The sequence below is a fragment of the Clupea harengus genome, chromosome 20 (genome assembly GCF_900700415.2).
Source record: "Clupea harengus chromosome 20, Ch_v2.0.2, whole genome shotgun sequence".
Taxonomy (NCBI): Eukaryota; Metazoa; Chordata; class Actinopteri; order Clupeiformes; family Clupeidae; genus Clupea; species Clupea harengus.
Window position 1 is genome coordinate 24,522,789 of NC_045171.1, and position 23,892 is coordinate 24,546,680.

General features: G+C 42.3%; 3 protein-coding genes and 1 pseudogene across 3 annotated transcripts; 2 read left to right on the plus strand and 2 right to left on the minus strand.

Annotated features, from left to right (window-relative positions):
• Positions 1-2,339: 2,339 nt before the first annotated feature.
• LOC116217968 (piggyBac transposable element-derived protein 4-like) lies at positions 2,340-5,268 on the minus strand. The gene is made up of 2 exons (XM_031557974.2): positions 5,137-5,268; positions 2,340-4,196 (listed from the first exon to the last, which is right to left on the minus strand). The coding sequence occupies exons 1-2, from the start codon at positions 5,225-5,227 to the stop codon at positions 2,647-2,649; spliced, it is 1,641 nt and encodes a 546-aa protein (XP_031413834.1). The 5' UTR covers positions 5,228-5,268; the 3' UTR covers positions 2,340-2,646.
• A 2,126-nt stretch (positions 5,269-7,394) lies between these two features.
• Positions 7,395-8,726, plus strand: LOC122128545 (nucleoporin GLE1-like). Its single transcript, XM_042702734.1, has 3 exons — positions 7,395-7,797; positions 7,956-8,084; positions 8,193-8,726. Exons 1-3 carry the CDS (start codon positions 7,405-7,407, stop codon positions 8,469-8,471), a joined length of 801 nt encoding a protein of 266 aa, XP_042558668.1. The 5' UTR covers positions 7,395-7,404; the 3' UTR covers positions 8,472-8,726.
• Positions 8,727-9,360: 634 nt separating this feature from the next.
• LOC105909214 lies at positions 9,361-12,415 on the minus strand (annotated as a pseudogene).
• Positions 12,416-13,096: 681 nt separating this feature from the next.
• Positions 13,097-23,844, plus strand: LOC105909219 (sideroflexin-5-like). Its single transcript, XM_031587575.2, has 14 exons — positions 13,097-13,335; positions 16,723-16,791; positions 17,005-17,082; positions 17,280-17,306; positions 17,679-17,733; positions 17,992-18,017; positions 18,591-18,644; positions 19,890-19,946; positions 20,253-20,318; positions 20,451-20,541; positions 21,742-21,857; positions 21,957-22,042; positions 22,473-22,590; positions 22,913-23,844. Exons 1-14 carry the CDS (start codon positions 13,279-13,281, stop codon positions 22,988-22,990), a joined length of 978 nt encoding a protein of 325 aa, XP_031443435.1. The 5' UTR covers positions 13,097-13,278; the 3' UTR covers positions 22,991-23,844.
• The last annotated feature ends 48 nt before the right edge of the window (positions 23,845-23,892 follow it).

Below are 23,892 nucleotides of genomic sequence, written 5' to 3' on the forward strand. Positions count from 1 at the left end.
AAAAAAAGTTAAAAAACATTATATACCAAACAATTAAAATAAGAAATGTACTGTGTTAACGCGTTAAATGTGTGTGGGAGACCGTAAGCCCCTGTCAGCAACCACTTAAATGTGACCAAATATAATATATTGCCATTCGTTATCACTGAGATAAGCCCCTCCTCCCTGGTGGGGCGCCGGCCAAATGGAGCTCTCATACTTTTCTCATACAGCAAGGACAGCTTCTCATTGGCGGATGAAAGTTCGATCCTGGGGCGCAAAATTTTGCGCCCTAACCAATGATATCGTTTCTTATTTCAACGCGACTGGACTATTCGTCGAATCAGAGACCTTTATCATTCCCTCACATCCCATATAAATCTCACGTATCTACAAGAGCAATATAGCTAGCAGAGACTTTGATTTTGTGAGTATGGCGACTGAAAACTCTGTGGTATCTCTTCGTGAAACACCTTTCAAACGACGATCAGATGTCGATAAGAAGAGACTGAAAGACATGGGACCCGAACGTCTGGATTAAAAATTTCAGCAGCAGAGCATCGGCCGCAGGAGGACGTACACCCGTAGCTTCTCCTCAAGCCTGTATGCTAACCGGAGCTGGTTAGCTGGTTGTTCAGTGAGTGGTGCGTTTTTGTTTTGTTTTCCCTGCCTGTTGTTCCAAAGTCCTGGGACTGAAACAATCTGGACTGCAACGGGGATGAAGGATCTAAAGCACTTCAAAGATAAATGTAAGAAGCACGAATCTTGCCGCAGCCATCTAACTAACAGCCTGAAGCTAAGCCTCTTTGGAAGACTGAGTATAGCAAAGCAGCTCGACGAAGGGTACCGAATTGGCATTCGAAAACACAATGAAGAAGTAAGGAAAAACAGACACATTCTCTCAAGAATAATAGACTGTGTGAAGTTCTGTGGTGCATTTGAGTTGGCCCTGCGTGGTCATGATGAGAGCGAGAACTGATAACCCAGGGATATTCGGTGGCTTGGTGGACGTCGTTGCTTCACTTCACAGTGCACTGAAAGAGCATCTCGAGAGCGCAACTGTGTTTAAGGGAACATCCAAAACAGTCCAGAATGAACTTCTTGACTGTATGCTGGCTGTTGTGAGGGAAGACATGATTGACTTTAACCAGAGAGTTATTGAGAGATTTGCCAACTTGAAAGAGAGGAGGGCTACATTTCTTTACAAGTAGTGGGGCCTACTCTTGTCAAACACCCAATGTAAAATGTTATATCTCTTTCTGAATCTCTTGTGCTCTAAACCTCTTTCATGTGAGGGTGTGGGCACCTGTTTTATTCTGTAAACCTCTGAAACCATTCTGCTCTGAACTTCTCATGCCCAAAGTTACAGTTCATTGATGGTTGTTATTGGATAGTGTTGAGCACTGTGTGTTCTTGAAATAAAGCTTTTTTTTTTTTTTTAATATTCTACTCAACCTCTTTTCTTCTCATTGTGGAGTGCTATTTTAACCGCGCCGCCCAACTGCGCCCCCCCCCCCCCCAAAAAAAATGTCACCAGCCGCCACTGGAAACTATATATTACCAGGCATGCACACATGTACAGCAGTGCCACTACAGAGCCCTGAGAACAGATACATATTACAGAGAGTGATAGGCGAGATTAAAGAGGTATGACTTAAGTGCACGTTTAAAGGTTTCCACTGTTTCAGCCACTCGTAGGTATTCTGCCAGAGTATTCCAAAGGCTGGGAGCATAGAAAATAAAAGCTGCTTCTCCATGTCTCTTTGTCCTGGCTTTTGGAACTGTTAAGAGTTCAGTGCCAAAATACCTCAGGGATCTACTGGGTGTGTACCTCGAGAGCATGTCTGATATATACAGTATATATATATATATATATTCAGGTGCATGACTATGGAATGGTTTATAGGCTAGTAAAATAATCTTGAAATCAATCACGAAGCTAACAGGTAACCAAAAGGTTTTAAAGGGTTCAATAACTGCGTGAGACCCTGCATTCGATTATGTTCATTCAAATGCGCGTGTATGTTGCCTCTGTATATTTATAGTCCCATACCATCTCCAATATGCATTTTGCCATCTCTCTGCTGCCAGTGAAAAATAACAGGGCAAAGAAGCAGAAGCTACTCTGTAAAACTCCTGACCGTTAGTCCTACCGTTTCAACTTAATCACAATGAAAACGTTAAATACTGTCCAGCATCAACTAAAGTTAGCAACAGTCTCCCAGACGCAGCATGCAACACGGGATTGCTCGATTTTTTTAGCATTCTAAAGCTGGTTTCTCCAGACGACTGTTTTTCACTGATTCGTTTTAAAACTTTAACATGGTTCTGCACATTGCATACAAAAAAACATTCATGGCTTAAATTAAAGACTATAGGGCCACAATGGGTTGTTTTTATTATGTCATTTTAGTTTGCATTTCAGAGCAGCAAAAGTCAAATATTCCTCATAAAAAAGCCTATTTTCTTTGTAGTTTCACGATAGAACTGGGTTGACCTAGCACACTAACATTTACATTTTCTGATTCTATAACTTATTAACAATGTCTTATTGGACAGTTACTGTACAATTACCCATCTGACAGTGAGTGTAAAAAATTTGAGCAGATTTTTACACTTATCAGGAAACCTGCCCTGATGTTGGACTCAGTCTTTTGGAAAATTAAATCAGTCCTTCCCAGCATCTGCCAGCTGCTCACACAGAGCCTGCCTGAAGCTCTTCATCTTGAGGGGCTTCTGCTTCTTCACCTCTGCCATCTCCAAGGAGATAATGAAGCTGTTCACCACCACAATATCTACAAAGTGCAGAAACAGCTTCTTGTACCACTGGGTTTTTTTCGGGCCCACAGAGAAGTACCTGATGAAGGAATCAGAGAGGTCCCCCCATCCCCCCATGTACTTGTGGTACTCCTTGACCGGGTCAGGCAGAGGAATCACCCTCTTGGCCCAGCCTCCATTAGGGTCCCGGACACAGCGCTCCATAGACTCCTCACTGTAGGCTTTGTGGATGGTGGAACACATGGCAACGTCATGCCTGTCCTTCCACTTCACATAAAGCAGGGGGTCCTCACGGATCCAGCGCATTTCCCCTCGAGCAGCCCCGCTGCCCAATGCATTCTCCGCTGTGCATGGAAACCCCACACAGTCCGTCCGGATGGCCCCACAGGCCCCAAAGCGCAGCTGGTGGAGATGGCTGAAAAGCTTGGTGCTGGTGTAGAAGCTGTCCACAAACACATGGTACCCCGTGCCGAGATGGGGCACCTTGAGTAAGCCGACAACTGCGTCAAAGCTCAGACCATTGCCACTCGGAGACTGCGCCATTCCCTTGTAGACCGAGAAGTCGCACGTGTAACCATTCTGGCTGTCGACCAGGACGAACAGCTTGTTACCCCTGTTCGTGGGCTGCGTACTCTTGGCTACCAGGCGCTCATCAACTACAAGGTTCTGGTGTGGGTGGTAGTGTGCCCTGCAGGCCGTGAGCAGGTCGTCAAGAAGAGGCTTCACGCAGAAAAGGCCATCATGCCCAGGCTGACCACAGAGCTGGTCATTCACCTCATCGGCAGCTGGGTCACTCATATGTAAATATGCAGTGATGGCCTCATACCTGTCGACTGGCATGACGCTGGAAGGAAAATCCAACCAGAAATCGCAATCCTCACCCCACTGGTCCTTTGCAGATGACACCTGGACCAGGCCGATATACACCACAAGGCTCAAGTAGTTGAGCAGCTCATCTGGAGTCACGTCTGTCCACGGCGTCCTTGCACCCGCCGCAAGCTTCCGGGCAGCGTATTTGTTGGTGTTGGTGCACAGCGTCTGAAGGACATCAGGTGTGAAATACAGCTTGAAGATTTCCAGGGGGCTGTATGACTTCTGGAAATCAAGCTGAGCTCCAGGCGTCCTCTCAGGGCAGAATGGAAACGGTGGGGGGCACACGTCCTCCTCAGAACCATCATGCCACCTGTCCACCAGAGGTGCGGGTTTGCACCTCCTTGAAGGAGGCAGCGTCAGTGGGAATGCTCTACTCTTGGAGGATAGCCTCACACTCCTTCTGGCCCTTGTCCGGCTTGGGGGACCTGGCAGGTCAGCAGAGTTGAGGGGTGTTGGGAGAGGGGTGGGGACAGATGCACTCATTGGAGCCTCGAGTCCACCGAAGCCATTGCTGTCAAAGAGCATCTGAATCACTTGTTCGCGTGTGTATGTCGCCATTTTTGAAGCTGTAGGAGTCACAAAGCAATACACATGTTATAAAAAATCTCGACCACTGTTGTTAATATTTAATGTCCATTGATCACCAAAACCTAGATTAGTCAGAATCAGATCAGAAATCGAGTCAGTAGAAACCGTGGACAGTAGCTCTGAAAATATCTTTTGTCTGACATGCCTTGATATTTTTTTATATTTCACCTAACTAAAAACATTGATGCGAAAGTGCCATATATGGTTATATTCTAGAAAACCTCAGCAAAAATAACATGAGCGTAAAAGGAATGTAGTAAAGTATTTGTATATGAATCAAATGTAAACAGACCCATACAATACCTACTTTCAAAGTGCTCAGACTTTGTAAAAACACTTTTGAACCGTGTAAACTTGTTTGACTACTAAATATTAGTGACCTTATCTCTCTCTCTCAGTGTCCCTACACAATGAATACTGGTGAGGTGTAAAACACCTGTGATTGCCCCTCCCCATTGTCACTGCTTATGGCCCATCTGCCAAGTGCAGCGGCCAATAGATAATGGACCTGGAATGCCATTGTGGCTCTCTGTCCCTACAACCATCAGTTTAACAACTCATCAACCATCAAGTCCAAAACAGTACAAAAATATGCCCTCTTCAGCTGTAGGCTACTGAATAGATTACAACATAAGATCTGTTTTTACAGGAGCCTACTTACTATACAGGATCCTAATACTCATGTCTCCGCAGACTACAAACATCGACGTATGTAGCCTAATAAAATGAACGCACCTCTGAGCATGCGAGGTGAAATGCATTTTACTGTATAATAGTCTAAGCGACATAAAGTGATGTATAATCGCCGTGCAATTTGTGGTAGTAGCCTAAACTCAGAGCATAGTGACATGCGTTTTACTCCCTATAAGTTAATCAACAACAATAATTACAAGAGCTAGTCAAACGAATATAACTTACTCTTGTTGAAAGTCAATTCAAATACCCTCAGCGGGGTCAAGACGAAGCTCAAAGTGGCTACGTTCGTGCTCACTGTGTTCACTACTTTCATCCAAAGGGTAGTTGTCCTCCTCGTTCTCCAAAGCAAGTAATGAACGACTTCAACGTGGTCTTATTTATACTGGTGAAAAGGGGTGTTTTCTCAGTTTTTCTGGCTAAGTCATGACCCAATAGCGATCACCGATTTACCATGCTCTTATCATATGAATAGACCTCATTTGCTAATGGGTGGGTCATTAGCAGCTGCTGCCTCACTCACAGACTGAAATATGCAGGATTTTTGTTTTAATTTCCTTACAAAGTGCTAATTTCTTTTAATTTTGAGCGTTCTATATTTGAAAAGTACAAGACTATGGGTTACTGTGGGTGTTATTTTTATGTCTGTAGCCCAAAAACTCGCGGCGCTTTAAAGGCATATTGACTACAATTCCCCACAACACCACGCCGACCTAAAATCAAATCAAACTTTATTTGTAGCCTACGGCGCGTTTCAAACCAGGAGGTAACACAATGCGCCTCACTGAAGGAAAATGGTTGGGTATAAACACTTGTAAGAGACACAGATTTTCCATAGGGTTGAAAAACCATGTCATGTAAGTGAAACTAATATATACAGTGGGAGAACGGGACATAAAGAATAGTAGCTACTGGAAAATGAAAGATGCTTACAGAGGAAGAAGAAACGGCTTACTTGCAATTTTTTAAAAGAGCTGCAGTATATCACGTAAATAACACGAATGTTTCGTGGGGTCCGCTTGTGAAATCTTACCTGTTATCTTACCTCGAGCAGTCAACGAATTCTACACAAGACGGCGTTTCACTGCTTTTATTGGATAAGGGGTGGGTTTCTAGGAAGACGAGACCCGACCTCCGACTTAACCATAAGTTTAATTTCCCTGTAAACCGCAACCGTTGGAGGATGTTTGGACAGCAAGTCGAGACAGTAGGTTATGTTGCAAGACTTTGGGAAAAAGTGGAACCTGAACTGAAAGATGAACTGGACACTCTGTCCATCGAAACATTTACATATCATTTTGATTTTCATTGTATTCAAAAGGTCACACCAAACATTGTTCAAAACATTGTCTTGGAAATATAAAAATGAGGAAACCCAGGCTACTCATGTATTGTAATAATTAGGCATATGCCCATTGACGGGGTGCGGTTGGAGTTTGATCAACGATATCATATTATTTTCGAGGTCTTTAATGCATTATCAGACTGATACGGGGCACTTTTTTATTATCATTTTGAGATCTGGGTTTAGCCCCAGACACCCAGGCCTACAGTGGAATAGAAATAGAACATTTCAAAGGAGAATCAACAACTGAATGCTAATTTTGTGACATTCTCGTAGTGTCAAGAAGAGAATAAAATAAACTGAGATTAATCAGAAAGACTTCCTCCGTAGTAGAAATAAATATCCACATTTGTCTAAACTTTTCTTTCTATTGTAAACGTTTCTACCTGCAGGAAGGCAAATTTGTGTCACGTGTAACGTCATAATGTGCATTGATTTAGAGATCTATGCATCATTTGACTTGGCATTGTTACGTCACGCTCAGTACCTATAAAATCGGATGGTCAGACTTGATTGTCACATTTTGCAACAAGACAAGTGGCTTATTATTTACACATACTGAAACACAGACTACAGCAGTGGAATAAGGTGAGTTTCCTTTAGGTAGATCAAACGAGGTCTGAATGGAGTCAGATACTCACACTGTAAACAATATGGGACCATCATACATATCAGAGTGTGATGAATGGTAAACTGTTATTGGTTACCAAGGGTCTTAAATGAAAGTGTTCCCAGAGGGATTCTATTCAGCCATTTTCATGCAGCTTTTAGCCAATTCTTTAGTCTTTGCTGAGGCTAAACATTATATTTAATGTACTTACAATGTTTTGCCTTCCAAGGTTTAAATGGAGTTTAGTGCAAGCTTTCACACTCAGTTGACTGAGCCTATGAGAAAGGAGTTAGGAAGTGTCCTCGCAGACCAGGATGAAGTGGTGAAAATGGCCTTGAGTGAACTGCTCTCTGATATCGAGGCTTTGGAGGGAGATAGGAGGTTGGAGCAACAGCAGTGGCTGATGGAGAAAGAGAAATTGAAGGTGGAGATAGAAGCTGCTCGCAAGGAGGAGCAAATCAAATGTCAGGCTGCCATTGAAGGAATGGCTGCAAGGATTAAGAAGGAGAATATGGAGAGGCTGGAGGAGAGGGAGCAAATGGAGGCTGAACACAAGAGCCTCATTGCCAAGATGAAAAGGGATGAAGAAGAGAGAGAAACATCCAGCAAGAAGGAGAAAGAGGCTCTAATGAAGGAGGTGGAAAATCTGGTGGCCTCCAGGGACCAGCAGCTTAAAACAATGAAGGAACATTACGAGGAGGCCACATCTGACATGAATTTAAGGCTGAGGGAGAAACACGAGAGAATCTTATCTCTTGAAAAGAAAAGGGATGAATTGAAAGTGAGCGTGCTGAAGGCCTCTGAGATATGGCGAATGAGGTCCAAACAAATGGAAGACCTCGTCTTGTCTGAAGCCGTGACCACTGCTGTCATCAAACAGAGGCTGATGTCAGAATTGAGGACTCAGGCTGAGACATGGATGTTTGGAAATGTAACTAATTCTTCTTTTTTTTTACATGAAATCCTAATTCATCTTCTTTACCATTAAATTATATTGTTTTAGTTGACTCTATTGTTTAAGTACAGCATTGTCTGGGTGACAGGGCTTAACTTCATCTTTGGATTCCTTTGTCTGTTTTTATTCCTCAGGCTTCAGAAAGTTCCACAGATGGCCATATGAAGAGCAGAAATGTACCAAATGTTTTCCTGAAGTGGAGGATTCGTAATGAATGGAGAAAACTCCAGGGGAATCAGGCCTTCCTCAATGATGACCTTCAGGTACTATATACATGTTTGTACCTTTCAAAACTGCCTTTTCTTATCTGCTATGCTTTAAAGTCTTCAAAATGTAACTGTGTTTCCGTCTCAACATTGCTTTGTTTTCAGAATTTCTGCCTTAGCAAAGAAATTGAGACATTCATACTGTCAATGAATGCTGCTCAAGATAAGATTAACCAGAAGTATAAGAAAAAGATTGACAAAATCACAAATGAGGCCAAGAAGAAGGAGGCCAAACTAGTTCAAGCTGAATTGAAAGAGACATCAAAGCTTGAGAAAAAGAAAAGAGAGAAAATGGAAAAGATTCAGCTTACAAGAATACATGCTGAGCTGAAGGAAGAGAAGAAAAGGCAAATTAAAAAGCAGAGAGAGCGCAAACGCAGATAAAGGAAGAGAAAGAGCAGGAAAAGGCAGAAGCAAAAGAACAGCGTGAGGCAAAACGGGCCGAAACAGAGAGTAGAGGGCAGAATGAATCCCACACCGGCAGGAGGAGATTCTTCAGGGCATGCTTCTAGGTCAACTCAAGGTCAACTGCTGAAGAGAGCAAGGAGGAACACTTTGCCCCAAACCCTCACCTAAATCATCAAAAGAGAACACTGGAGAAGAGGGAGTAGGTTTTCAAAAAGGAGACCAGCAGTTGGTACCAGCTGGAGGAAGGGCTTTAGTGCAGTTTGAGGTTAAAGGTTAAATATTTACACAGAGGCATCGCTAAACGTTCTGGACCCCGTGAAAAAACGATATAGAAATGATCAGTTTCAAAGCTCCACATTAGCATGTTCTATCGCTGGGTTCTCTGAATCTTTTAGGGCCCTCCGCCCCTTTGCTACAACCTCCTCTCCCCCTCTCTCTCCTGCCCTCACTTAACTACCTCTGGGGCTCTCTCGCCCCCCTCTCTCTCCTGCCCTCACTTAACTACCTCTGGGGCTCTGCTCTGAGCTTTGGCCCGCCTCATCCCTACCAGGATCATAGAACCTCTGATCTGAAACTCATCATTGCTTAAGGGAAATAAAGATGCTATTAAGTACATTTCTGATTCAGTTGCCTCACTTTGATTTGTACGTTGAGAAGTCTGAGAGGGGTGTGAATGCATTATTAAAACTGAGATAAGATTGTGGGATTGTTGAGACATTAAGGCAAACAGAGACGCTCCCTTCTGGTGAGGCTCAAGGTCACCATACAACACGGCAGTAACTAGCAAAGGCAGCACAGGGAAAACACTGTGGTGGACATTTAGGTAAACAAACACTAGGGCAGTGAGGATGTGCTGACAGACCCCTAAGGGTACTGTAGGTGGGATGCATATAATAAGGGGGTTCAGGCCCTCCTTTCACAGGTCATGGAGCACCTCCAGAATGGTGGCAATGGACCAGGCCTGGGTTTCACATCTGATGGGGCAGTACTGCCCATTCTCATTGGTCAGTTCTGGCGGACCCTTCCAGGGAGATCTGATGAAAGAAAATATTTTATTTAATTGTCAGATTTACAATGTATCGTTTGAAAAGGAACATTAACAGTACTATCCATCGTTAGTCCATCTAACTGCAATCTTTCAGAAAAATATCATTTTGTGGGGGAAAAGTCAACAGTGTATCTAAATGACTAGATTAGAAAAAGTTTACGATAATTTACTATATTTATACTGACCAAAGTCTAATTTAAGTTTACTTGTATTCCTACACTAAGAGATACAACCAAATGAAACTATTACTAAATTAGTAAATGTTTGTGATCAGATGATTCAGTACCTTTCCAAGTGGACAAATTGCAGAGAGAGTACATTCTTCACCAGGTACACTGTCTTGTCGTAGGTCTCTTTACCCAGCTTCTTTGCGAAGTGAAGTTTGGCTGGAGGAAATAACCACCAGGCCAAAGCCATTCCTGCAAAAAGGACCATATGAAACATTAATCTGCCAAACTGCACTAATTTAGAAGAACACAAAGAGAGAATGATGTACTTACAGGTCCTTGATGATAATTGAAGCCTTTAGCCAAGTTGTAATTGTCATTGTCCAGGGCATTGTCATAAACACCACAATACACCATGTCACTAAAAAGAGAAAAATCCAGTCAGACACAGTCCAATAACCAGAAAAACCCACTTTTTCTGAAAGAAGGGTCATAGAACAGAACATGTGAAACAGCAGATAAGTGTGAAACCCACTCTGGATCCAGAGTCCTTATGCCTGAAGGACTCAAGAGCTTCTACTCCGCCACCTCTAACGCCCCTCAGGCTCTTTTCACAGTGAACAACTCTGGAGCCTGGAGTACACAGAATACACCCCCCCGGGTTAGCTTAGATGTAGAGTTCCATATATATTACATTTAGTACAAATCAAACGCCATTTGGATGAGCAAAAAGACCCCTTAACGTCAGAGAACGTTCCACTGTCATGGCAATCGTGAAGTTGGGCCTGAGCTGGTAGTTAAACCATCGACTGGAGGCCCCATAGCTGTCCTTGTATATGCCTCTCTTATGGACCAGCTCAGTGTGCTGCTCATTGGGGTCTTTGGGGTCATGGGACACATAGAACATCTTCTCAAAGTTGTCCTGGATCATTCTGTTCCACTCCTCATAGGAGACAGACACCTCTTTCCCTGTAGCAGAGAAGAACCCTGATGCACAAGTTATACACTAACTGTTACAATTGAATAATGGACACAATACAGACATAAAAACATATACTGTATACATTTTGCAGCTCAACCTAAGTTAATTAATATTATAATCACATAAGAGTGTTAACCCAATACGAAACATTAAGTCTGTTCCAGTATGCACAGAGTAGAGATGACTGCGCAGGTACCCAAGAATTATGATAAAGCACATCCATGCAGAGAACACACCATCCCTGGTCATGGTGACAGAGGAGTAGGTGAAGACACCAGCCTTGTGTAGTTCCGCCAGCCAGCGCACGGTGGACTTGCTGAGGCCAACCATCTCCACTGCTGAATCATCCCTGCAAGGTAACAACAGAGACTGAAGGTGATTGGCTGCAATTTGCCATCTCTCCAGGATTTGTATGCATCCAGGACCCTGAGGCGTGCAGGGAAGATTATGGCCAACCCCTCCCACCCTGGACACAAACTCCTTGTGCCACTCCCCTCCGGCAGAAGGCTGCGGTCCATCAGGACCAAAACCTCACGCCACCTGAGCAGCTTCTTCCCGTCTGCGGTTGGCCTCATCAACAAGGCCCGGGACCCCCGGCCCCCAACACGGACTCTAATCCCGATCTCTTATTTACACACTCCTGCTGTTTGAAAAATAACTTAATATGTGTATTGTTTTTTGTTTATTGTGTATGTTTATTGTTTGCACCAACATACCACAAAAAATTCCTGGTAGGTGAAAACCTACTTGGCAGTAAAAAACCTTTCTGATTCTGATTCTGATTTTGATACGACATGCAACGATCTAGTTCAGTCACAAAACCTTAACTGAATTAGAGGACAAACTGAGAGAAGCAAACATTTGTCATGACATTGACATGTACTAGTTTCACTGATACCATAAGCTTCAAGGTTTAAGCATCGCTGAGATGTAAGCTGTATATTCAGCACATTTCCATACATCACACATCATGCATACTGTACCTGGGTGTGGCTAGCCTCAAAAAGTCTTGAGTATTTTTGACTGTTAGCTCTTGTTTTGGGTCAAGAGTGAAAAGACAATGCTAAGAACTCCTAGATGAGATGAGGACTGAAGAGTTCTAAAGCATCAAAATAAAAAAATGTGTCACTCCAATGTATACTATATGCACCTGACTGTACTGTTTACTCTGTAAAAAGGCACATTTTAGTTACAGAGCAATCATTGTTCCATCCAGTAAAGATCTGTTAGATCTGTGTTATTATGATGATCTTAATTCTACTGTGAAAACAGTATTTACAGATGTGTGCATTTATATTTACACATGTGATTCTTGCGTGTTTACATTTACATTTAGTCATTTAGCAGACGCTTTTATCCAAAGCGACTTACAAGGATGTATACACATTTTACATTTACACTGATGGCACACTGCACATCAGGAGCAATTAGGGGTTCAGTGTCTTGCTCAAGGACGCTTCGACAGGGAATCGAACTAGCAACCTTCTGATTACTAAACGACTTCTCTACCCCCGTACCACTGTCGCCCCACTGTCTGTGACTGTCTGATGGGTCTCATTTGTTCCTAATCAAGGGCTCTCCACAGGCTTGCTGGAGCTGACCTAAACCCGCTGAGTGACACCAGCAGACCTTTGTGACCTTTATGAATGCAAGACCTCCAGCTGTCACACAGAGGCTGCATCCTCAGCCTCAGCAGCGCGTCTAGAGGCCCCACCTGAAGCATCTGTGATCGCACACCATTCTCCCATACAATGCATATGCATGAGGGACAGGGCCATCTGTTCTTTTTCACGCAGGCAGAGTGTAAACTGCTTCAGAAGCTGCGTGCTCACATAGTACATTTTTAATGTCTTATCTGAGTGAAGAATTTGAAATAAGCCTGAAAGGCGGGGGCCAATGTTTAGTCCATGTGGCCCATAGCCTTTTAAAATGACATCTTATTTATTATGCACCTGATAACGGTCTGCAAGGTGTCCCGTTATACAAAAATAATGGACAAGGCAGAGGCAAAGAACTCCACAAAGGGAAGCGAAGTGAAGACCTGCGTCCTCCAGCCTTGTGCCTATGGCCGAATTACAGTTATGGGGATATCCTTTACTAACCCCAATCACAGAAGGATCAATGGACACATTTTCACTGTCACTTTTACAGTTAATTATTAAGTCATGCATTTTGAATATGTTGTGACAGCTATGTTTCTGATACATCTAAATTACAAATGTAGCCCCCTATCCCACCTCACACTTTGAAACTGTTTGGGGGCAGCATCTGCAAGCACCTTCAGTCACCTCTCATTGTGCACCAGCGCGCCCTCTAGCGTTCTACAGAGATATTTTGGTATAACGGGATGAATAGGAGGTGGGCAGTCTCCCTGAAACTGGCTCTGATTCAACCATATACACCCCCAGACCACTGCCCACTGAAATCCCGTGTGGGCTCCTTGTGGACATGGTGGCTAGGAACGAACACTACACTTCCCAAGAGTCTCTGCGATTCCTTGCTTCACTGTTTGCTACTGGAGTTCAATCTTTAAAATTCCGTTTCATGATACCCGTCATTATCTAATATCATTTCGTCGTTGCTGCCATGGCGGAATCTGCAGCTTGTCCGCCTTTTCAATTGGGAAGACCTCGATATGATCAGGTAACTAGGCTCTGAGGAGTTTTTCTCATTTATGCAAAGTGCATTGTTTGCTCGGGTACAGATAAACAACATTTCGTTTTTGCCGATATGTTGGTGGTGTTATAATGCCTGCTGTTCGCAGTTTGAAAGTTGCAGGTAGTCCACCTCGCATAATATGTCTGCCTGTGTAATTACTGTAGTATGATAATCATCGTTGTAAATAACATCAAGCATATGGGCTGTGCTTGTTTGATTGAAATGAGATAACTCGAAGTAATTTCATTAAGTTGAAAACCTATTGTCGGGTAATTAAGAAGTCTTAATATAATTAAGTAAAGGTAAATCATGTAATACAACGGTCAATGGTAATTAATTTAGGTTAAATATAAAACTAATTTAGAAGGTTGCCTAATACTGCCACTTAAAAGGTCTCCATCAAATAGGGTCAAATGATAATGTAAGTAAGAGGCCCTTTCTGGTTCGCTTGGATGTAGGCTAGAGCAGGACTTAATCATTTATAACATCAGGACAGCTCACTCGGCATTTCGGTCTTCTTGTTTGCTTGCAAATGTCATTGTTTCGTATTACAATCATTTTTGTGTTTTACTTTACAACGTTCAGAAATCTGGGTCAGTTCTGTTAAGCATGTAAGATTAATGAGCAGGCTGTCCATATCGTTCAGATCAACTTTAAATTTATACCATTGCAAAGTGTACTTTGGTCTGATAGGTTACCATTGTTAAAGGATTCCATGGAAACGCCATTATGTCGGTCGGACTCCTATAATTAGAAAAGCAAATTGCAATGCTAGTCTGTCGCGGGCACATCAAATTCCCCCTCATTTAATGATCTACAGTAGATTAGATGGGTCCATGATAAACCCGTAATATCATACTAGGAGTGCTATACCAGCGTTATATGCAGACTCTGAGAAAGCGAAGCTGTTCTCTCGCATCAAGGTCTTTCATTCACCTATTAGGTCTAGAATTAGTCCGTATCTTTATGGGCTAGCCTACTAAAGAGGTCAGTAAGGTGTAATATCGACTTCACAACTCCAGTTAATGTTGCTCCCCCAAACCATAGATTTAGTATGTGCAATAATTGCATGGGGAGGACAAAGGGTGTCATAAATATTCAGTGACTGCTGCAAATCAGCTGTGCCAGCATTTATGCATGATTCTTTATTTGCTTTCAAAAATACAGCATTCTATGAACTCACTTTAACATCTGCCGTTGATTCAGAATGTGGGATTTCAAAGGTAGGCTAAAGTAGTTGTGTAATCTAGAGTATCACAATTTAACTGACTCACACAACTCTTGATGGATCATTGCATGAAACAGTACAAAATTGCTAATGATTCTGTCTCAGGTTGACTTCATTTGGCTGTACTGGCCCCCATGCTTCTCTTAAACAGTGAGATCTTCTTAGCCCTTGAATGGGGGGTGTGTTTGTCTTCTTGCACAGATGCATCACTGCTTACGGTGTTGCATAGTCTCGAGGGATCCGAAAGACATGCATAATTAAAGGCGTCTCTCTTGCACCAGCTCCTCTCTCTCCCTCTCTTTCTCTCTCTCTCCCCCCCTCTCTCTCTCCCTCTCCCTCTCTCTCTCTCTCTCTCTCTCCCTCTCTCTCTCTCTCTCTCTCTCTCACTCTCTCTCCCTTGCACACACATCGATCACATGTTCCAGCAGAGCAGCTGTGACGCTCCAGAGTGCTGCTCGCTAACCTGTTTAAAATGAACACAAATGAGCGAGGAGGAACTAAAAACAGCTTAACAAAAGGCAGAGATGTCACTGTCATAGATACCTCTGGAGGAATTTCATTTCGCTCTCTCCGGCCTCATTTCACAGAGGAAGAATTGCTCTGAGAGAGAGAGAGAGAGAGAGAGAGAGGGAGAGAGAGAGAGAGAGTTGATTGAAGCTGCCATGTTTGGTCCCCGGCATTTGCCAAGCAAAGTCTTGGCAGCCCTCATCCATTGGGTTTGTCTAACTCTTGGCACCCACTGGTGTTGGCACTGCCACATAGACGGAGCAGTAGGGGGGGGGGTGCTGAGGAGCAGTGGCCATACTGAAGCGAGAGAGACTAATTGGACGAGTTGCAGTGACATTCTTACATCCAGTGTTCTCTCTGGAAGTTTTCATCCACTGTGTGTGCAAGTCTCCCTCAGTGTAGAATTGATAGTCAGACAAACGGGTGCAGTTGGTTTGCACGCTCATGTTCTGCATCTTAGTGCAACGACAGTGTTCTGAGTTTCTGGATATGGTCCCTTATTTTCACACTTCGCAGCTAGACCCACCGCATAAGGCCAGCTTGTGTTTTGGTTAAATGTGTGTAAAAACATTTCTGTCAGTGCAGTCCAAAAATATAATAATGACATTTTCACTGCTCTCAGATTGTTGTTGTTGTTGTTGTTGTTGCATATGGTAGCATATGTAGCACTGGGATCAATGTTTTTAGATGGGGGGGGGGGCGAATACAAAAATGTCAGTCAAGCCATGTCAAACTACCTCAAAGATGCCTAAGAGGCCTCCGACCCCATAGGGTTGAACGCTTTGTAATACTCTTTAAATGTAGACTACCGTGGCTGTCATTTGATCAGGTAGCACTAGGTAGGTCATTCCACCACTGAGGTACCACTAATGAAAAGAGTCTTGATTGCCATCCCTTACTGTAGAGAGAAGGCAAAGACAACAGACGTTCTTCTTCGGAGGAATGAAGTGGTTGAGTTCTTCCTAGATCTTGATAAGGTGCAGTGCAAACAATGTCTTGAGAGCATCAACTCATGCCGAACATGGACTGATTTATATTATAATAGCAGAGTGTGTGTGGTCTGCCCATGTGTGCCAGAATGTCAGTGGGTCATTGTTGTTAGGGAATCGCTGCCCTCCGCCGTGTTAGGTGATATTTACTGCTCATCCAACAGGCAGTAGGAGAGTCCAACCTTTCTAGGGCGATGTGTTAGCATCCATGTAATTGCATAGGTTACGGTATGCAACGGCTCACTGCTTCTGCGGTGCAATCACACTCACATTTCCTTGTGAAAATGCATCTCTAGTTATCATAGGATCACATACTGAGAGAGTTTCTATATACAGAAGCATCTGCACTGGAGTATCTAAACACAATTGAGAAGATTCTTATACCCAAATTGGCATCATTACAGAAGATTATTTAAGAATCAACAGAAAAATAGTCAACATTCCAAACACTCATTCTAAACTCAAGATGTCGCTACCACTACCACCCAGATATACACACATGTCAAAATGTGTCTGATATATCTACACAGATCTACACCGAAGCTCCTCAATGTGTGTTTCCCTCAAGACGTGGGGACCTTGTAGAGGTACACTCTGACCCTACCTATGATGCTAACTTGTGTTTTCTTCCTCATCTTGTTCCTGTAGAGCTCATTTTTGGGGAGGCTGAAGCACTTCATTGACATCATAGACCCCAGCACACTCTTTGTGTCAGAGGTATGGAGAACCCCACTGGACTTGAATTGTGCGCTAGCAACTCTCATTTACGATCAATACATCTGTCATCAAAATGTATCTCTTGTTAGTGACAGCTGTGAGTTAAATTGGTCAGAAACAAATGACAACAAAGTCGCACACAAATATGTGGACAATAATTGCCTTCGAAGGAGTCCAATGTACATCATAATGTATTTCTCCTTGTTCTTTTAGGGTCGATTAAATGAATGTGTGAAGCTTCTTGATGATTTTAAGAAAGGCAATCTTTCGCCTGGAGTAACTGATTCACAGGTATTGTTACAGTTTAAAATGGTGGTGTGACAATACAATACAATTGTCTCTAGGCGCTTTAATGAGTTAGAAATGAGTTTGGTAGAAGTGGTGAAATGTGTTTTTCTATTATCGGTTTAAGTTTGTTTTACCCATCATCAAAATCACAATCCAATATTTCATAAGATTCTTACAGAACATTCTTTCTTTGTTCAAAGCTCTGGGAAGCACAAAAAGTCAAACAGGTAAGTTTGTTTTTGCAAAATCACTAATGCTGAAGTGTCTTTTGCAAACAATGTTTTAAATGGTTGCTCACATATGTTATATTATATTATATAATCATTTTTTGTAAAAAAAAAAGCAAAACTTAATGAGGCGTTGTTGACATTGTTTTTCTTGTGGATACATTCCATATAACAGTGTTGTTTCCTCAGCATATTATCACACATTATAAACCTGCAATAAACATGCTGTAGGATGTCTCGGTCATCCCTCAAAAGGCACGGACACACGCTGCCTTTTGAAAGACAAAAACACACTGACACTGTCAAATAGGTGCACATTTGACAGTACTGGTCATGGTATGACCACTAAGGTTGTCATCTGTCTGAATGCAGGCAATCATTCATCCTGACACAGGAGAAAAGATCTTTATGCCTTTTCGCATGTCAGGTATTGCCCTCTAACATTGTCATTACACCTGCATTACACCTGCATTACACCTGCCTGCATGGCTCAGTTATTTAGTATAACTCATTCCACATGTAGCCTAGTCTTTTTGTGGAGAAAGCGTTTAATGCATGAAAACAACTTTTATTGATTTGTTTTATTGATGTGTTTTGACGGAGATGTTTATATATGGTTGATTGTCTTGCAGTTGGCTGTTGTTATTTTTCAGCCTTGTAATGGAGTGTGTTTGATTTTTGGCAGGCTACGTCCCATTCGGAACACCTGTAGTAAGTTTGCAGCTTCTCACAGGAGTGACATCAGATTGGTCAGAGTTTCAATTCAGTGTCAAGCGTCGTCCTAGAACAGCTTTTCTTTCTGTCATTCACATATATTCACAGTCATTCATTGAGCAGGTCCTCAAGAGTGAGGTAGAGGCAGACACCACTTGTAAATGGTCAATTGTAAATACAGAATAGTTCACATGGGTTTATTATTACGGGTTTGGTATTGGTTTTATGGATTATTTGTTGACATGTCAAAATAACATCTAGAAAATAATGAAGCAGATCAGAAGGAGAACTATTTATGGCTAGAGATCCTGAGAAGGTTGTTACATTGCCTGACAGGATTTCAATCATTGCTGTTTTTACAGGCCTGTGCAGAGGGTTTAGATTACAAATCCTGAATATAGCTGTAGCTCTTGTTAGGCTTTTTAACAAAGGTTCAAGAACATATTTTGTAGTTTTTAATGAATGTATTGCTATCCTTTCTACCTTTTTAGGGTTCATGAGCATATGGCTGTGCATATTTAGTAATTTTTTTAATGAATGTAGTATCTGCTATCTGTTCTACCTTTTTAGGTTGTGGGCCTTCTGCTTCCTAGTCAGACACTGGGTTCAACTGTTTTCTGGCAGGTAAGAAACAAAGACTGTCTTAAATCACTCAGTCACTCCAACAGTTAACAGATAACCAAGAAGACGTGCTCGGAACTTGAACCGTGCAGTTGGAAGTTAATGAATGAAATAGTTTTTACATTGTAACCATATTATTTATTAATATGCTTAACCTGCGGTGTCTTGTTTAAGAGATCAGGAAGGGGGAGGTATTTAATTACGGAGGGTTGGGGAGACCATAGACATACATAGGTCTATGGGGGAGACAGACAGACAGCTAAATGAACCTGCAGGTTGTTTTCCTGGTAGAGGGGTGAGTGAAGGGTCAGCAGAAAGCAATGTTGCTCATTAGCAAGACAGCAGAAAGTCCTTCTCACCCCTCTGCCACATTTTAGATGCCTAAATGCCTTGCAAGTGCAAGTGCAAGGATATTTCCTATGGAAACAGTTAGTGTTTATTTTAAACATAGGGTTTTTGCAGCAGCTGTTCAGGTGTGATTCACAAAACATACAGATGTATTGGCAGAATAACTTCTTTTGCTTTTCAAGGATGTAGATAAGGCCCTATAAACAAGCAAGATAAGGTTGTATAACACTAAAACTGGATAGGTGTTGAATACGGTCAAAAACCGTCAGTTAAGTCACAAATTTCTGCTTTAAATATTAGACTTTTTGTGGAGAAAAGCAAATTGAAAATTGAGAAAAGTAATTGAAAATCATATAAAGTTCCGTGCCCAGATAGGATTGGAGTGGTGCATAAAGGTGGGAAATTCATATAAATATAAAATTGAGATACAAAAAATGTACAGATAATGTAATCCTGACAGCTGTTGACAACCCTCAATTTTTATAAAAAAATCTCCTCATATTACAGTTTGACAGTCTATGATCCGGGCGATACCAGGGTCAGTTACGAAAGCAACACTGAGACAGAATGGAATTGCATGCTGCTTGTTGAATTGCGTGTTTCTCCTCTATGATTGCTCCGGGACCTTAGCAGCTTGTCTGGAGACGAGGGAGAAAGCTGGCGTGTCAGCTGGCATCATGTAGGAGGTGTTTTTTTCCTCTCATGTCCACATGGGTGTCTGTGTCTCGTACACCACATGGGGCATTGGCAGATGGAGAGCCGAGAAAACTAAATAGAAAAAAGTAACTGTAATTAAAATAACATTACAAGGAGGCATAATGTTTCTGGTGTAGTATTTTGCGTGGATGCAACACTGATTACTTGTGCTTACTCTAATAAGTGATATTTGTTTCCCTGCAGTGGTTGAACCAGAGCCATAACGCCTGTGTGAACTATGCCAACCGCAATGCCACCAAGGTAATGCCTCAGGTGCTTGGGGGGGTTTCAAGGCCAACCCATTAATGTTTAACATTCCAACAGCTGGAGTTTCATTGGAGCGGCAGGAGATTTTTAGTTCCATATGAACGATCACCCCTCAGTCCTCAGGGGCGGGGGGGGGGAGCTGTTATAGCATATGGCACACAACCCGCCTGATATGGACGTTTTTTTAAGAGTTCTACTACAGTGCGCCTTCACTTATACTACCATGTGCTTTGCATGAATATGCGTTGTGTTCACCTGTTGTTGTACTCAAGAATCTAATCCTGTAACACGTTATGCCAGCCCACGCCAGCTTCCAGGTTTGTGCAAGGCTATGTTGGAGCGGTCAGCAGCGCTGTCTCCATTGCAGTGAGTTCCACCTAGCCTCTATGTTGTACATGTAATTCTTAGTAACTAAAACATCAAACACACACAATACACACTTACATTCATTGTGATGTATGTGTGTGTGTCTTTTCTCTTATAACTCTGTCTATGAAGGTGGGGCTTAACATACTGATCCAGAAATCCAGCAAGTTCAGTCCAGCAACTCGTGTCATTATCCAGAGATTCATCCCCTTTCCTGCTGTGGGTATGTTTTATCGTGCATTCAGTCATATTTCCCTTGCATCTACTGTGTTACTAGTCAAAGTCAAAGTCAAAGTAGCTTTATTGTCAATTACTTTGCATGTTAAGACATACAAAGGAATCTGAAAAAATCTGAAAAAACGTTTCCCACTCTCCCACGGTGAAACATATAAAGTGCACACGCACAACAACAGATCAGACAAGACATATAGATATACATATACATATAGTTATAAACATACAGATACATGTACAGCAGCATAAGTTTACTTTAAAGTGAGGTTATGGTAGTGCAAAAAAGGCAGCAAAAAGACATCTATGGCAACTATGGCAACACTAGGCCTTTCAGCCTGCTTAAAGTTGTTTTGTATACACCATTTGTCAGTGTGGTTGAAGTAGTCTTCAGCATTAGCGGTTTTCAGTGTTTGTTTTAGTTGCACACTGTGCTTTAAATGTTGTGCATCCATTGTTATTTTTAGCTTGTTAAAAATGCTGGAGCTGTTCTGTTTCAGGAAAGGTGCTTGTATATAATTGGAAAAAGAATGATTTAGATGTGTGGCACCACACAGTATCTGCCAGGGAAATTGCTGTTTTGAAAATGACATATTTCAGTCAGATCAAAATGTTACAGTTGTATCATGTTGATTTATTAACACAGACTCCTCATAAGCAGATTTCAACTCTGCAAATATGGCTACAATAGGTGCTAATTCACTGTCACATCAGTTTCCTTTTTCCAAACTACAGGCTATAAGGCTCCTCATTATCTGTCAGCTATGTTTAATTTCATCTGCTTCATTAATTCACAGCCACGAGTCCACCTGATGTATCACTTTCAAAGCCAGTGTTTCATCACACAAAGTCTCCCTGGGCAGCTGCCTGAGCATACATATGATTATGGCTTTCTCCAGATTATGTGTTTCCCAGAGGATTATCAGTCGAATTCCTAAGAGATAAGACGTCTATATTTACCTTATCTGCTCTGTTGGATGGGTGAAGACATCAATGTTTTATATGGAATGTGATCCGTTTCATTTTAGCACAAGCTCAGTAAATGTGGTGTCTTGTGTTCCTGATTGTCAGATCTCACAAGCTGCCGCATAATTGTGACGGTGCCTTGGCCAGCACAGGCGTTAGCCATGCTTAGTGCTGAGAGGACAGTGCAGTGTTACCGTGACTAACCCCTAACCTCGTCCACTCTCAGCCAGTGCCAACATCTGTAACGTGGGTCTGATGAGGCACAGCGAGCTCTCCGAGGGCATCTCCGTGCTGGACGACAACGGGAACGTGGTGGGGTCGTCCCGGATCGCTGCCAAACACGTCAGTGGAGGACTGCTCAGGAGGCTTACTCCAAGATGTTTTCTCTCCCAAATCAGTGGACAGAAAGTCACAACAATAGTTTTTCTTTTCCCCCCTCAGGCACTGATGGAGACAGCCTTTACACGTGTGGTCCTGCCCTTGCCTATATTCGTCCTCCCGCCCATGATAATGGCCTACCTCGAAAAGTAATAATAATAATAATGTATTTTATTTGTAATGCACTCTTCATTCAAAAGAATCTCAGAGTGCCATTAGAAGTATGACTAACTCCTGAAAGCAACCAGCTGGTGATAAACACCCCTCCATTGTTGATTCCGATTCAGCAAAGTAGAATACACACAGTGACTATTGATTACTGAGGAAACAACAGCTTTCAAAATGCCCCATGCTTCACTGTCTGTGCAGGTCACAGAGAGAACTACTGCACTGAACCAGTGCCTTAGGCCTTACATATAATGAGCCATACCAAAACTGGCTCTAATTAACTGTGACACTGTAACCCAGTTCTGTCCTTGTTCTTGTTCTGGACAGGGGAAAGTTCAGTGTTTAAAAAGCCTGTTGAAACATCTGAAACGTATTCAGGATTTCTGTGTGCGTGTTTGCCCCCCTCCTCAGGCTCCCCCTGCTCCAGGCTCACCGCAGACTGATGCTGCCCATCCACAGCTTTGTGTGCCTGGCCGTGTTCGGCTTGTCCTTGCCTTTGGCCATCAGCCTGTTCCCACAGATGTCTCAGGTATTGCACACCCTCCCAACCAGTGGAGTCAGTGTGTGTGTGTGTGTGTGTGTGTGTGTGTGTCTGTGTGTGAGTGTGTGTGCGCGTGTGTGTGTGTGTACACAAGAGAGGGGAAAGCAATAAAGAGAGAGATTGCTGAACAGTTGAGCTGCTAGCGTTTTATACAGGATTTCTGTGTGTGCTTACATCCTCTGTTTTTTTTCCTGGTTTTAAGAGTAATGGAGGCTTGGTGGTGTAGAGTCATGGTCGAGGTTGAAAAGGGTGGGTGGGCGGGGGACTGGAGGTGGGGGACGCTTTGCTTATCAGAATCCATTTTTCACAGATTGAGGTGTCTCACCTTGAGCCAGAGATTGCCATGGCAACAGATTGCAAGGTGGTGACCTACAACAAGGGACTATGAGGAGCAGCGCAGGCAGCGAGGAGAGTGGATATGGAATGAGCCCGTTTCTGCGGTGGAACTTGAATCAGACCACTGGCAGAGTCTTTGTCTGCTGATTCTGGAGACTTCTTCTTTCAAGGAGGACTTTTATGTAGCCCTAAAGCAATACTAACAGTTTAATGCTGTATAATGAGTTATAATCCAGGGTCTCAATTGCACTGAAATATTTGTCTAATAAACCTCTAACAAACTAAAAGGGAACAAGCATATCTCTAAATCTTGCTTCCATTTTGATATTGATTAAGTACTGTAACTCAAACAGAGATGCCAGTTATTCATGCATTTTTTTATTACTGACATTGTCAAAGGATTTAATTGTTCCTACTTGTTTTGAGATTTTTTAATATGAAAATGATTTGGTGAAAATGAATTTAATAATACTATATAATATCTATTTCAAAATGTCCTTTAATTGCATGGTCTAAGCATACTTGTAAAGACGACATTCTTTTATCTGTGAAATAATTGTATTCTTTGTCTGTTCAATGTAGCCTAAATTATGACATTATTTATTGTGTTTTGAGGACCAGTTAGTTCAAATGCAGCTAATTGCTTGCCAGTGAAATATTTGGAATTCAATGTGCATTAGATGAGTTCACTGTAAAAAATAATTATTGCATAATTGTCTTTAAAATGTAAAGATAACATTTTGTAACAAAAATCTGTAACGTACCTATTCATCTATTAATATTGAAATACAGTATATTGTATTGCGAGAGGTTATTTGCTCATTTTTATCAGTACTGAATGATATTTGCAATGCAAATAATAATACTGTAATGCAAAATGAATAAAATGAAATCAATGTCGACACATTTCAGTCCAGTAGTATTTATTTCCTCCTTTATTAATGTATTCATGCT